General features: G+C 46.9%; 1 protein-coding gene across 1 annotated transcript in view; it reads right to left on the minus strand.

Annotated features, from left to right (window-relative positions):
• Positions 1–11,084: 11,084 nt before the first annotated feature.
• The window catches only part of IQCJ (IQ motif containing J), a 19,577-nt gene continuing 16,080 nt past the window's right edge, over positions 11,085–14,581 (minus strand). Inside the window, exons 3-4 of the mRNA XM_017734360.1 lie at positions 14,245–14,325; positions 11,085–11,708 (exon numbers count right to left, since the gene is read on the minus strand). Coding sequence (XP_017589849.1) covers positions 11,417–11,708; positions 14,245–14,325 — 373 coding nt within the window. The 3' untranslated portion in view covers positions 11,085–11,416. The remainder of the gene's footprint in view (positions 11,709–14,244; positions 14,326–14,581) is intronic.

Raw genomic sequence — 14,581 nt, forward strand, 5'->3', positions numbered from 1 at the left:
CTGTGATAAGAGATAAGAACATCACCCAGCAATCACAGCAAATAAATACCCACCCACAAAGGTTAAACTTCAGGCTGCCTCGTTTGGAGAAAATCATTGTTTTCCTAAAATAAGCAACCCATTCAAGTGGGAAAGAGCAGGAATAATTCCTGGGAGAGCCCCCACAGCTCTCCCGAGACTGATTTTATTGGCAGCCAGGGGAGCGTGGCCCCCCTAATGGGACAATTTAAATGCATAACAGCTCCAAGAAACCCCTTAAAGGGTGTCCCCACATTCCTTATGTTGACGTGGCTCTCCCAGAAAATCCTGGATAACTCTCAGGCCTTTAAAGCAGGAAAAAAACATTGTCCTGCCTGCCTGGGGCTGGGCCATGGTCACCAGCTCTGCTCCTCAGGGTGTGAGGGAAGGCAGAACTCAAACCCACCTTTCCTTCCACAGGGCCCTGCTTTAAACAAACCTGAAAAAAAAACCCCAAACTATTTCTGTGACCAACAGCAACCTGGAGAGATGGGACAAATGCAAAGTTTGGGAGAACATCTGTGAGAGGAAAAGGTATGGATTTCATTTTTTTGGAAGAAAATTCCTTGGGAGCAGCTCCTATTTGTCTGATTGTTTGAAGGCCGCCCAGAATCCTGAACAATTTGGGTGTCCAGGCTCTCCTGAACCAGGAGATTTCAATTTCCCCTGATCAGATTGTCCAAAACCAGGCCAGTTTTTCCTGATCCTATTGTCCAAATTTCCCTGGGGGTGTAATTAATCTGTCAGGTTAATTAGGCACTTTGGGGCCCTGTTGTAATTTATTTAATTTTTCCCCAGTTTTTGTGTTGAGGTAACAATTATCTGAGATTTAACAGCACCTCCAAGTATTTGATCACTCCCAGTCTTTCCCCACTGGGACTTTTCTCCTCACAAACGTTGGCTCTCGGAAAGCCACAGCTGAAATGCCCAATTTTCTCCCGGAAAATTAAAAAGTAGGCCCTGGCTTTGCTCAGCAGCAAGACTTGAGGTAAATTAACTTTCACTTTGGGTTTTGATGGATGTACAATGAACCCAGCATTGTTCAGCTGGAAATCTTGGAGCAATTTCTCATCCCAAACCTCTCCTGAGCAGCGCCTTTGACAGGTTATTAAGATTTTACTGTCACTGTGGAAACATTTTTCCAGGCGTCTTGGCTGTGATCAGGAGAGGTTCACGGCTCCTTCTCCAGCTGCTGAGCTCCCAAACCAGCTAAATTTAAAAATCCAGCTTTTTTTTTCAGGAGTGCCCAGGAAATATTTAATAAGTAATCATTTCCAATCCTGGATTTTTCATCCTAATGGCCAAGCAAGGCTTTCCCAACATTTAATTGAGATGCTGAAGGGGAGGAAGTTGAGTTATCAGTCCCTGGGGAAGGTCAGGCTGCTCGGATAAATCCCCAGCTTGTGGGGGCAGGGAGAGGCTCGTTCAGGGACTGATCCCACAGCACCCCTCTGCCAAGGGATGCAGGAGTTGGGATGCAGATGGATGCTGGATATTTGTGTTTTGCACGTGTCCATCCAGGTTTTGTGGAGCAGGAAAACACCTGGATCATGCAATTGTAAGTTACTTCACACATGGAAATGTTTATAGTAGGATACAGCTACATTTCCCCATCATTTACATCACGGTGAATTCCCAAAAACTGGGGCAATTTCTGTGTTTTAAGTGAAATTCCACAGGAACTAAATTTATCTCTGGCACTGATTTAACCAAGGAAATAAACAACACACTGGGACAACTTCCCCATCCCTGGGAGTGTCCCAGGCCGGGCTGGATGAGGCTTGGAGCAGCCTGGGATAGTGGAAGATGTCCCTGCCCTTGGGATGGGATGGGATTTAAGGTCCCTTCCCACCCAAACCATCCTGGAATTCTAGGAAAACACAGGAGGAGCAGAAGATCTGATGCACTGAGGGTTCACTTTTAGACATCCAAGTTTCTGACATGGGTCAATCCAGAATATCCAGCCCTGCAGCCAAACCAGCGCTGGAGTTACAAACACAGCTCATTCCCACTGGTTGGGCTGCTCTGTGACTGGAGGAGACACTAAAACAAACCTTTCCCAGGGAAAACCACCAATTATAAAAACCCTACACTCAAGTTCCTGTTTAGTCCTAGTCAAGTGGAAAAAAGAACAGCAGGTGATGCTAAAATTGAATTTTAATTCAACTTCAAAAAATTTTAATTTAATTGGAGTTTAGGCTTGCACAAGGCTAAACTTTGACTTGAATATTTTAATAAAAATCCCTCTTGGAAGAGCCAAACTTTGAGAGTTTGGGATTAAACCCCGATTCACCTGAATTAAACCTGTCCCGACCTGATTTGTTCTGTCACACTCTAAGCAAGACCCTTCTCCAACCATGCCTCTCTTTCTGCTCCTGATGCTGTAATAAAACCTTATTTACTGAGGCTCATGTATCCCAAAAGAAATTCCATGAGTTTTTAGGACCTTTTCCACCGCTGGCATCAACCCTTCCGGCACACAAAGTTCCACTGTGTGGCGAAGGCTGGGAACAAAGCACAGTGGTGCTGGAAGAATCCAAATAAAGCCCTTCAGTGCTGCTGGAAAAGGCATCCATTGAGAGCCAGGAGCTCTGACATTCCTTTCTCATGGAGAGAGGAGTCAGTGACAGCCTCTCATTCCTTCTCCGTGATTATCTCATGGTGGGCATGGCCCCTAATAAATGAAATAATACTTTTCTGTGTGTCAAAGAGCTGGGTTTAAAATAAGAGCATGGAAAAAATAAATCCCAAAGACAAGGACAGCTGAAAGGACATTGCCACAGAAAGTCTGAGTTTATGCTCCAAGGGAAATTAAGTAGGAATATTTGGAATTAAAATATCTCCTTGCTGGAAAAAAATGTGAATATTCTTAATTTTCTGGCTCTTTAAACTCCTCCTGGAGAGCGAGTTAAGAACTCTGGGATGTTTTTACGCATCGAGTTGGGTTTGGGGCTTTCTGATGATGTGATGAGTCAGGCTCAGATTTGCAGGGAATCAGTGCCTTCCCAAAGATTTCTCCAAGAGGGAGCACGAATCCTTAGGGAAAGGTCACAATCCGTGCACAAAGGTGTCCAGTTCCCTTTCTTCTGGGATAAGGATCTGTTCCATCAGAAGGGAATGAAGGAGTTGCTGCAGATGGGCTTAACAAAGAAGTGTGTGAGGATTAAAGGCAGGGAATGGGAATTGGGACATGGAAAAGCCAGACTGGGATTTGTATGTGCAAATTCCAAGCTCCTCTGAGCCTCGCTGCTGCCCTAGAGGAGATTCAGGGCTCAATCAAAGGTTTGGGGGTTTTATTTCCCAGAAACGGGAAGGAACAGACAAATGTCCAGCCCTGCCCTACAGCCACCCACGGAACTCCACCCCACAAAACAAATTTAGAATTATTTTGGAAGAAAATCCAGGAAATATTTGACTGTCAGGAAGAGAAACATCAAAATGGGCCCCGAGTGGGCAGGAAGCCACAGCAGCATTCCCAGTTTGGGAAGAGACACCAAGGCCTCATTTCCTGGAATCACAGAGTCCTTAAGGTTGGAAAAGACCTCCAAGACCAAGTCCAACCATCAACCCACGTTCACCACTAAATAACGTCCTCAAGTGCCACATCCACACATTTTTGGAACACTTCCAGGGATGGTGAATCCAGGAATCCACCACTTCCCTGGGCAGCCTGTTTTAATTGCTGTACATCCCAAAAAATACTGAATTCCCCACAGCAGCTCCATGTTCCATTTCCTTCGAGGTAGGAAATCTGTCCCTGAAATTTGGCTTCAAGATTTCATATTGAAGTTTGCATCCCAATTTTGCATAATTAAACACAGGAGACAAAATAAATCCCCGGCATTCTGGGAAGCGCAGCAGGTTTTTCCGGGAGAGGGGGAAACAGCACTGCAGTGTTCATAAATACCACGAATTCAGCACGGGAAATATTATGACATCTTCATCTAATTTACATAATTTACATAAAAATAAAATTACAGGGGAATATTCTATTCCTGCATGCAAAACCTTCTCTTCCTTTCCCTCCCTAAATGAGATTCTCCTTTTGCTTCTCAGTGGATTTTATCCAATATCTGGGATTTCTGGACATTGCCATAATCAAATCTAACAATAATTTGATTTTCTTCCAAGCTCCTCAGAGCACCAAAGCGATTTTATTATTCTGAAGATGGTTTGAAAGCATCTTTATTGAAGGCCCATAAATGCCTTTAAAGCTATCTCGGTGCCAATGGATCAAGAATACTCCTGAAATTCCTTGTTATGCCTTGTACCTGAAAAATCCATTTGGAACAGCTTCTCCTGTATTGAATTCCTGTCTGGAGCAGCTGATTTAAGCAGCTGATAGAGGATGGCAGGTGGCCCATTCATTGCGTTATCATTTTATACACTTTGTCCATAAAACCCCCAGGAGAAGGATGGACTGTCTGTCCATGAAAAATAATCCACTGGCTGAGGTTTATTGGAACAGCAATGGAATTTTAAATGCCTTGGAAAAGCCAAAGCGTGGCCGCTGACGCGATGGGAGCGGCGTTTTCCGAGTTCCACGGCCACACTCAGGCTCGGAACGAGAGCAGTTAATGCAATTAAAGCAGTGCCTTAATTAGGAACCGGAAACAAGGGTTTAGTTGGGAAAACAAAAGCTCCCAAATTTTCAAATAATGAAGGACTGGTGCACACACGATGTGGGGAAGGTGTTATCAGAAGGGCAGGAAAATGTCAAATGTAATAAACCACAGGAATATTCCAGAGTTCACCTCTGGCTCTGGTGTTCCCAGGTGGGAACTGCTCAGCTCCCAGCATTTCCCTGCCCTGTCCAACGGGAGGAGAAATATTGAATTCAGTGTGGGCAAAGAAGGGCAAAATAAGGTCAGAATTTCAGAAGTCACCAGCGAAGGGGAGTTTAAAGCACAGTCCGAGGGACAAGGACACAACTGGGGTGTGAGGTGATCCTGGTGCTGGTAACAAAATCTTACTGGAGAGAAGAGCCTGAGAAATGGGAAACCCCTTCAAAATTCACTGTCACATGGGTAGAACAAAGGAATTTGGGGGAATTTGGGGGAATTTGGGGGAGTTTGGGGGTTCATAGAGGCTGATATTTCAGATGAAAGGGAGAAAGAGCTCAGAAGTTTAAAAAAAAGGAAAACCAAGTGATGCAATCAAACAAATCATGGAAGCAATGAATAATCTGGAATAAACCCCAAAGTTCACTGCTGGATTTGGATCTCCTAAAGACCTTTGCAAAAGGGTGGCTTTGCCAAAAATTATTGGTGTGAGAGACGGGGTTTGGAGAAAATCTGAAGACCTGAATAACTCCAACATTGGAATCTCCATTAACACAGGATTTAATCAGGTTTTGTTGAGGACCAGAATAACTCCAACGTGGGAATCTCTGTTAAATGGGATTTAAGGAGGTGTTCTTGAGGAGCAAAGCTGCCCGACCTTCCTCCCAAAAGCATCACCTGTGGTGGGACTCAGCTCCAGGATGGGCAGAGCAGGTGGGACATGAACCACCACCACCAGGGCGCTTCTGTGCTGCTCGCTTTGGGACCTTTGCTGAAGTTAAATGGCTTTTTTTACCCCCACTGTGAAGTTTTCACTCCACTGCAGAAATTCCCTAAGAAAACACAGCTTTTTCCTTAAATGCATCCCATTGGCAGAAGTGTTCAGCACATTCTCCCCCCCTAAAATGTCATTTACGTCTTCCTAATGAACTTTATCTGACCCTAAGAAGTCATTTCACAGGTGGAAAATTGCCTCCAAAAACGGAGTGACTGAAATAGTCAGAATCTCCCACAAACCAGAATAATTATTATTATTATTTGCTTAAATTCCGAGCGGTGAAATAGCCCAAATCATATTTATTCCCACCAAAATGCACTTTTCCGGTGTGTTTACTCTGAAAATTCCTTTTACGAGCAGGAATCAATACTCTGCCCTTTGGGAGGAGATAATCTGGATATATTTGGGAAGATCCACTGTTCTGTAATAGACCCCATTAAAGTGCTGCTGCTGCCACATTTCTTTGGTGATAGAGCCACTAAAATAATTTAATGGCTCAGGATGGGGCAATTTCCATCGGATTTTCCCTCCATCCCAGGAAGTTTCTATTAAATATATTTTATACATCGAATTCCTCCTGGTCCAATCATGACTTTATCATCCATTAGTTAAATTTCGTACATTTTCCCCTCTTTTTTGGTCACACCAAAATATAATTCATTCCAGCCAGTGAAGATAATTCCTTGTGGGAAACCTGTGGTTGGAAATCTCCCAGTCTCAAATAATTCTGTGTTGGGGGCACACCACCATTCCCACTCTTCCCATTCCAAACCCACTCCCATTTCCTGCACTGCTCCAGTATTTGACTCTGGATTCACCTCTTGGATCTCTGTCATCAGCAGTGCTGGGGAAGGGTGACAATAAAAGGTCTTGGCGTTTTGGATTAAAAATGGGATCTTTTCCAGCCTAAAGAGATCAGGTCATTGTCATCATTCCCAAAGATTGCAAATGCCATCAGCAAAGCTCACTGGACACAGGGTGGAGAATTATGGAATGTCTGGGTTGGAAGGCACCTCAAAGATCATCCCATTCCACCCCTGCCATGGGCAGGGACACCTCCCACTGTCCCCAGCTGCTCTGGGCACCCTGTGCCAGGGCCTGCCCACCCTCCCAGGGAACAATTCCTCCCAAAATCCCACCTATCCCTGTCCTCTGGCAGTTCCTTGGACAAAGAAAATTCTGGATTTTCAGTGTGTTGTCACAGGGCTGGAGAGAAACCCCCCCAAGAACTTTCTGTGATGGTGCAAATGTGCTCTGCACCCCCTGCTTAATTAAGCATTAAATCCTCCATTGATCTGATTTTCATTTTGGAGCCTGGCTTTGCAAAAGGAAGGTGATGCCGTGGGAATAAATGAGATATTGGAGATCAAATTAGCTTAGAAAGGGGTTATGAAGGATTTAGCCAAATTTCCTGAAGTGGGACTTAAAATAAACCTATTTTTGAGACCTCTCATTGGTACCCACCAGGGCCATCTCCTTCTGAACCTTCACAGACCTAAACCCACCCCAGAGCTCAACAAAACTGTTCTCGAGTGTCTCAAGCAGCCAAATATTCCCACTGACACACCAGCAGAAATGTCTTATCAGACATTTTATCGTCAACCAAGATCATTCCCGGATTGATTTTGCTGCTGCTAAACCACAACGACTCAAATTGACATCAGTGGTCCCATCAATACTCAACCTTCAATGCACACAACATAAAAAAGAAGGAATTATTGGTGTTCTGCTCCCACCAGCAGAAAGGCTCAAGAGGGTCCTTTTGTATCCCAGCAGTTAAAATCCCATGGGATAATATTTGCAAGAGAGTTAAACTTGGATAATCATTCCGGATGATTATGTTCACAAATATTTCTCCATAAAAATCCCTTTAAGAGATAAATTCCATGTTGGGCCACAGTGCTGTGAATCCCTGCTCACGTTTAGAGCTGAGATTATCCAAAGCCAATGGGAGGGGTTGAAAACAACATTTTTTCCCATGTTCCCTTCATTCCAAGTGTTATCTGACAGCCACATCAGCGTTAATGTTTCTCCCCAAACCATCAAATATTTTATTTCTAATTAGGGCCTTTTCATCTCAGCGCTGGATTTGTCTCCCTCATCTTTAATTATGTTTCCATCCCCGCTGCTCAAGGGCAAGATTTGCATTTTTACATTCTATAGAAATCACACTGTAAATATTTATCAGATGGCTCCCTCTCGGCTGCTGATTTGGGAATCCAGGCTCGCAGGAAAGAGGGAATGTTCCCCGTATTAATGCCCCGCTGATCGTTAGGATTTCACTGCCTCCCATACGTTGATATTCCCTGCCCCTCAGCTTCCCATCGCCCCTGCAGGTGCAAAACACCCCTGGGAATGTCACAGACAACAGTGGAAAAACAGGATTCTCCTGCAGGTGGGAGACCTAGGAACACCCAAAGGCTGCAGAGAGAATTAAGGTTTTAGAACCAAACCTTCATAAATCACTGGGAAAAGCCCCAGCTGTGAAGGCACCACAAAGGGCAGGAATGATAAACAAACGGGGGTTTAGGAGCAGAGGAGTTCAGTCCTGGCTCTTTTCCCCACTGGATATTTCTGTGGCATCAACAAACGGAGAAAGGGTGGGAAAAGAGCCATTCCCGTTTGGAAAAGCAGGTTTTGTGTGGTTGCACCTCTAAAAAGAGCATTTCTTGGTAGAAAGTCCCCTGTTGGAGCGACTTGGCTCCAGCAAAACCTGGGAATTTTACGGATTCGGTTCGTGCCATTCTCATGAGCATCGCAATGATTTTTAGGAGAGGAAAAGAGGTGCTTTGCCAGGGTGAAAAAACCGCCACCGCATCCCGGGGCGCTCCCGCTCCTCTCCCGGGCAGCCCAGCGGGGTGGGAGCTGGGACAGCGCATCCTCCCGGACACTGAATGCTGCCCGAGGCCCCGCCTGGAACGCTGCACCCCGTTCTGGTGTTCCCAACGTAAGAAGGACACGGAACTGTTGGAGCGAGTCCAGGACGGGCCACGAAGTTGATAAGGAGACTGGAGCACCTCTCCTGTGGAGACTGGATGGGAAAGTTGGGGCTGTCCAGCCTGGAGAGAGGAAATTTATGTGGAGAGCCCAGAGCACCTTCCAGGATCTGAGTGGGGCAATGAGGGAGACAAAGAGAGACTCTTTGTTGGGAACTGGAGTGACCGGACAAGGGAATGGCTTCAAACCGAAGGAGTTGGAATTTAGATGGGATATTGAGAAGGAATTCCTGTGTGTGGGGGTGGAGAGGGGCTGGGATGGAATTCCCAGAGAAGCTGTGGCTGCCCCTGGATCCCTGGAAGTGTTGAAGGCCAGGTTGGGTTGGAGCAGCCTGGGACAGTGGAAGGTGTCCCTGCCCATGGCAGGGGTGGGACTGGGTGACCTTTGAGGTCCCTCCCAACCTGGACCACTCTGGGATTCTGGAGGAAAAAAGCAGAAACCCATCCAGAAAGGAAGGTTTTGGCACCTTTCTACACAGTAACAAAATTGGAAACATTTACAAGGAAGAGCATCAGTTCAAATCTATTATTTGTCTGTCTTCTAATTTTTTTCTTTAGCAGAAATTAACGTGCAAAAGGAAAATGAAAGCAAGTGACAGCAGCACAGCTACAGCCTGAGAGCTCCTCACGCCATACTCTGATCAGTGATGGATAACAGATCTTCTCCAACAGTTAAAACCACTTTGTACTCCACACCCACGAACCTTTCTGTGCTACAGAGCAGCAGCCCAACAAGAATTCTCCATTTCCAATCTCATCCCTCCGCCCGTTCTGTCAGTCCTCTCCAGGGGGAGGCGCAGGGGAACCCCGCTTCCATCCCACAAACACTCGGAGGTGGAGCCATCGCTCTCTCCCCATGTCAGGGGTGATTTATCTGCTGGTAAAGGGACAGCAGGATCCATTCCCTGATAAGCTGATCTGCTTGGAGGTTCTTGGATTTGGAGGGTAGGAAACATCCAGGAGCCTTGGGAACAGCAACTGAGCACAAATTCGCGTCTTAGAACAGAGTTGGGAGAGTCTCTCTAGGACTGGACAAAGAAAGCCAAGTGGCAAGAAAAGGGGACCTATTTTCGTGTCAGGTGGGATGTTCCTAACATGGGAATTCTGGGTGAAATCAGGAGACTCCAATCCGTGCAGCTCAGACTGTTTGGCGTCCCTTTCCCAGGAAAAATCAATTTATTGCAAAAAGAGATGAAACCTCTGTGTGAATGTTCACAGATCTTCATCCTCCTAAATTTACCTTCAAAATACTGACCAGAGAATTTCTGGATTTTATCAACTCATGAAATATTTTGGGGTTCACTTCATCCTCTCTGAGTGTGAATTTCCGATTGTTTAACACTTTTTTATTCCTCCTCTGCCTCTGACAGGGGACTTCCAGCGCTTTGCTTTGTGCCCTGCTTTATTTTGCGCCTGTTTTATGTCTCAGCCACCAGAAAAATTCCCTGCTTTCCCGAGGGTTATTAACAGGCTAAGCACCAGGAAGTGTAAGGAAATATTCCCCTTTTCCTTTGCACGCCGAAGTGGGATGAGTGGGCGCCGCATTAACACAAATTAAATCCCGACCCCAGTATCCAAGCTTCATTTTTCCACAAACACAGAACTCCCAGCTGCCCTTCCTGAACTCCCAAACACTCCAAAATTGTCATTTTCCAACCGAGAGTAGTGCTGGAAAGCTCTGGAGCACCCGGGAGTGTCCCTGCGCAGGGCACGAGGGACCTCTGGTGGAAGTTGATTCCAGTGGCAGATAAACATTTCCATCCCATTGATTCCTCTCGTTAAAGGCACCAAACCCCTTTAATCCGTGAAACTTCAGTGTCCAACCCGATATTCCAGCCCACTTTATCCTCCTGCTCTCCAGCTCCCAACTAAAAACAAACCACCGCCCTCAGGGATATTTTATTAAATTCTGTCAGGCATCGCATCCCACAATAAACCTGCTGGGAACAGCTTCCCTTTGGGCCTGGATCAACACTGGAAAAGAGTCAAATTATCCCCAGAACTCCAAGATCAGAGTTTTTAGCATGGAAAAGCTCTGTTGGATCAGTACCCTGGGCTTCACATGATGAAAATCGCTCCAACTTTGCAAGTCAAGGCAGAATTAAATTTATCCAACCCGGAGAACACCACTAACAATGACTCCCGAATTTTTGTAGGGATTCAGAAGCCACCAAATGCTGTCCTGTGAGTGGCAACAGCCACTGACAGTGAGGACCCAACCAACCTGTTCCCTCCTCAGGAGCAGGGAGACACCTCCTGCACCAGGCAGCACCGCAGTTCCTGCTCCTGGAATTCCTGAGTTATTCCATGCACTCCGGTCTGTAATTCCCTCAAATCTCGTCTTCTGTGACAAAGCTGAAAACAACGTTTCCGGGCTCTGTATTTGCTTATTGACCTAATAATCCCAATTCAGAGGCAGTCACAGCATTGTCTGTGTTCCAAAAATGGCATCTGCATTAGGGGTTTGTTTGGGGTCACTTTAAAAAGACAAATGCAGCCTCCAGCCACTGGTCACGGTGGAATATTTATTCCAAAATCAAATTTAATTTTGATCTCCTAAATCAGCTTCCAGCAAATATAAAAATCAACCAACAACCCCCCCAACAAAATAAAACCAAAAAACCAACCAAGAAACCACCTTTCTTTGCTGGAAAAGCACCACAATTTGGGGGTTTTTGGGAACACAATATTCTAAACACACAGGAGAACACAAGACCACCTGGAAGCACCTTTTTCCATCAAGAACACCTCCAAAATCTGCTGAAATCCAGGTCTAATACCCACAGTGGCACATCCTGGTGAGGCGACAAGAGGCACCTCTGCCTGAAGGTCATTTGAGACACCTAAAAATCCCTTTTTAACCCGTTATCAACCCATTGAACCCACAACTGAGCTTGCACTTGTCCCAAATCCCAGAAAGGCAGCCAGGAAAGGAAAAAGGGAGGGATTCCAGCCGGACTCACGGGGGTGCTGCTGTCGGAGAAGGTGTTCATGCTGACGGACCTGCTCATCTTGCCCGAGGCCGGCGACGTGGAGGACGCTGGGGACACTGGGGACGGGCTGCGCTTGTCCCGCCGCTCCGGGGGTGGGGACAGGTCCTGGCGCTGCAGGTGCTCACGCCATGCTCGCTGGATGCTGAGGGAACAAAGGATTTCAGTCCAGACCCCTGACTGAAAGCACCGGGGTTGGGGGGGTCCCGTTTCAGGTTTCCTCTCTGCATGGGGAGCACACGGAAGCACCTCTGTAGGGTTTGTGTAAGGCACTACTGGGGTAATCTGGGGCGGTTTGTTAAAGAGGGTCAGGGAATCCTGGAGCGGTTTGGGTTGAAAAGGACCTTAAAGATCATCTGGTTCCAAACTCCTTCCACGTTACTCAGAGTCCAACCCGATCCCAAAACAGACGGAAGTGATTTTGGTTTGAGAACGAATCGGCACCTTGCAATCAAAATAAAAATACACATTGGTGCATTTAAAGGACTTCAGAACCTTCAGTGTTGGGTACTTATAGCACACTTCGGATTAAGACCAGGCGCAGCTGGAAGGGAAGAGCCAGAGCAGGGTCATGGAATTATGGAATCCCAGAATGGTTTGGGTTTGAAAGGACTTGGACGATCATCTGCTTCCATGGGCAGGGACAGCTCCACTGAAACACCTTACTCAGAGTCCAAACCTATCCCAAAACCGACAGAAGTGATTGTGGTTTGAGACCGATTTGACACCCTGCAATCAAAATAAAAACACACATCTGTGCATTTAAAGGAATTCACAACCCTCGATGCTTTATATTCATAGCACGTTCCAGATTATCATTCACACACAATTGGAATTTGAGAGCCAGAGCAGTGTTGTGGAGTTATGGAATCCCAGAATGGTTTAGGTTGGAAAATATCATCTTGTTCCACCCCCTGCCATGGGCAGGGACATTCCACTATCCCAGGTTACTCCAATCCCCATCCAGCCTGGCCTGGAACAACTCCAACATCCACAGCTTCTCTGTAGGAAGAGTTCCTTGTAGGATTTTTAAGCTATTGAGGGTTTATTCACTGGGACGAGCAGTATTTACAGATTTGCATTTATATATTTATATTCACAGATTTATATTTACATGTATTTCTATTTTAAAGCTGCAGAATAGACTGAGCTTCAGTCGTAATTACCCTGCTAGCAAGCTCCCCGAAAATGGATTCTTTCATCTGGCTTTTCTTTGCGTGACTAAAAGCTGAAAAGACCCTGGGTTTTAACTGGAAACTTCGTGTCCTTTTAATATTTTAATATGCATTAATATTTTAATGGCCTGGAAGTGAGGGAGTGCTTGCTGGATGGAGGCGATTCCTGCTCCAGGGCTGGAGGATCCACGATGGGAGAGGCTGCAAAAGGAATCCTGGACTCTGATAAATACGTGGGGAAGTTTCAATTATCCCAAGTCAAGACTTTTAGAATAACTGACCCTAGGGGGAACTCCACGTCGTGTAATGTACAGCAAAAAATAAAATTATTCTGTAACTCCAAAAGAGGCTCGACTTAGGATAGGAGGAAGGATTTTTTTTCCGTGAGGGTGGCGAGGTGGGAGACGCCCCATCCCTAAAACCACCCAAAACCAGGCTGCCAAGCTGCCCTAATTGAGGCTGTCCCTGCTCAGGGCTGCACTGAAAGGTCTCTAAAGGTCCCTTCCAACCCGAACCGCTCCATGATTCCGTGATTCGGTGGCATGTGGAAGTTCGGGAGCTGATTCCCGGCGCCCCGGGACGCGCACCGCTCCCTTCCCGTCGGTGCAGCCAGGTGTCAGCCTGTGCCTTGCTGAGTGCCGGCAGCTGCCCGGCTTCCCGAGGAAATTCCGCTTTTCCCGTGCCGCGGGGCTGGGCTGCACCCCCAGAGCAGGAATTCTGCTCCCGTCTCCAGCCCCTGCACCCCCAGGGCTGCTCCATCCACGGGGTCCCTGGGAAACTGATGCTGGGTGGGAAAAGCACCAGGGAAAAGGCTCTGGGCTGCCCTTCCCTTCCCTGGCTTCTCTGCATACACGGGAAATCCAACAGATTCCCAAATATTCCTTTAGTTACACACAGGAGATGCCAAAACTGGTGCAAAACTGATGTTTACCATTGGAAACTTGGTTCAAAGGGAATGTTCATCCCGGGAAGGGAAGGGAAGGGAACTTAAAGCCCACCCAGTGCCACCCCTGCCATGGGCAGGGACACCTCCCACTGTCCCAGGCTGCTTCACACCCCATCCAGCCTGGCCTTGGGCACTGCCAGGGATCCAGGGGCAGCCCCAGCTGCTCTGGGAATTCCATCCCAGCCCCTCCCCACCCTCCCAGGGAACAATTCCTTCCCAATCTCCCATCCAGCCCTGCCCTCTGGCAGTGGGAAGCCATTCCCTGGGTCCTGTCCCTCCAGGCCTTGTCCCCAGTCCCTCTGCAGCTCTCCTGCAGCCCCTTTAGGCCCTGCAAGGCCACAATTCGATGACCCTGGAGCCTTCTCTTTTTCCAGGCTGAACAATCCCCATTTTCTCAGCTCCACGTGCTTAAACACAGAGAACTCAATCAATTTGCTAACTGAAGCTCTTTCATCCAGTTACACAGAAATCCGGGATGGATCCAGCGTGGATCCTGCAGCTCAGGAATTGGGCACCCTCAGCTGCATTCCAAGGCAGAGCCAGCACTTTTCCTTACTCACATTTTCACTTTGGATTCCAGGGGCTGGAGGTTGAGAGGATATTCCTGGATATTATTTTCTTCATCCATGGTGAGCTGGTGGCTACGGGAGAGGAAAGGAAATGAGTTTGTCATGTCCCAGCCTGACATTCCTGCAGTCCTGGGAATTAATTCCGGAATCGGGACAAGAACAAACAAGAGCTGCTGATCAGAAGGTGTTGCTGTCTTTGGAGGAAGTTGTCTGGACCACTGTGTCCAGCATCCATCAAAAAATGGGAATTTGGATCCAGTTTTCCAGTGAGAAGCTGCCTGAATCCCTGTTTTAACCTCCCAGCTGCCGTGGCTGCAGGGACAGGCAC

The sequence above is a fragment of the Corvus brachyrhynchos genome, unplaced genomic scaffold, assembly GCF_000691975.1.
Source record: "Corvus brachyrhynchos isolate BGI_N302 unplaced genomic scaffold, ASM69197v1 scaffold544, whole genome shotgun sequence".
Lineage (NCBI taxonomy): Eukaryota > Metazoa > Chordata > Aves > Passeriformes > Corvidae > Corvus > Corvus brachyrhynchos.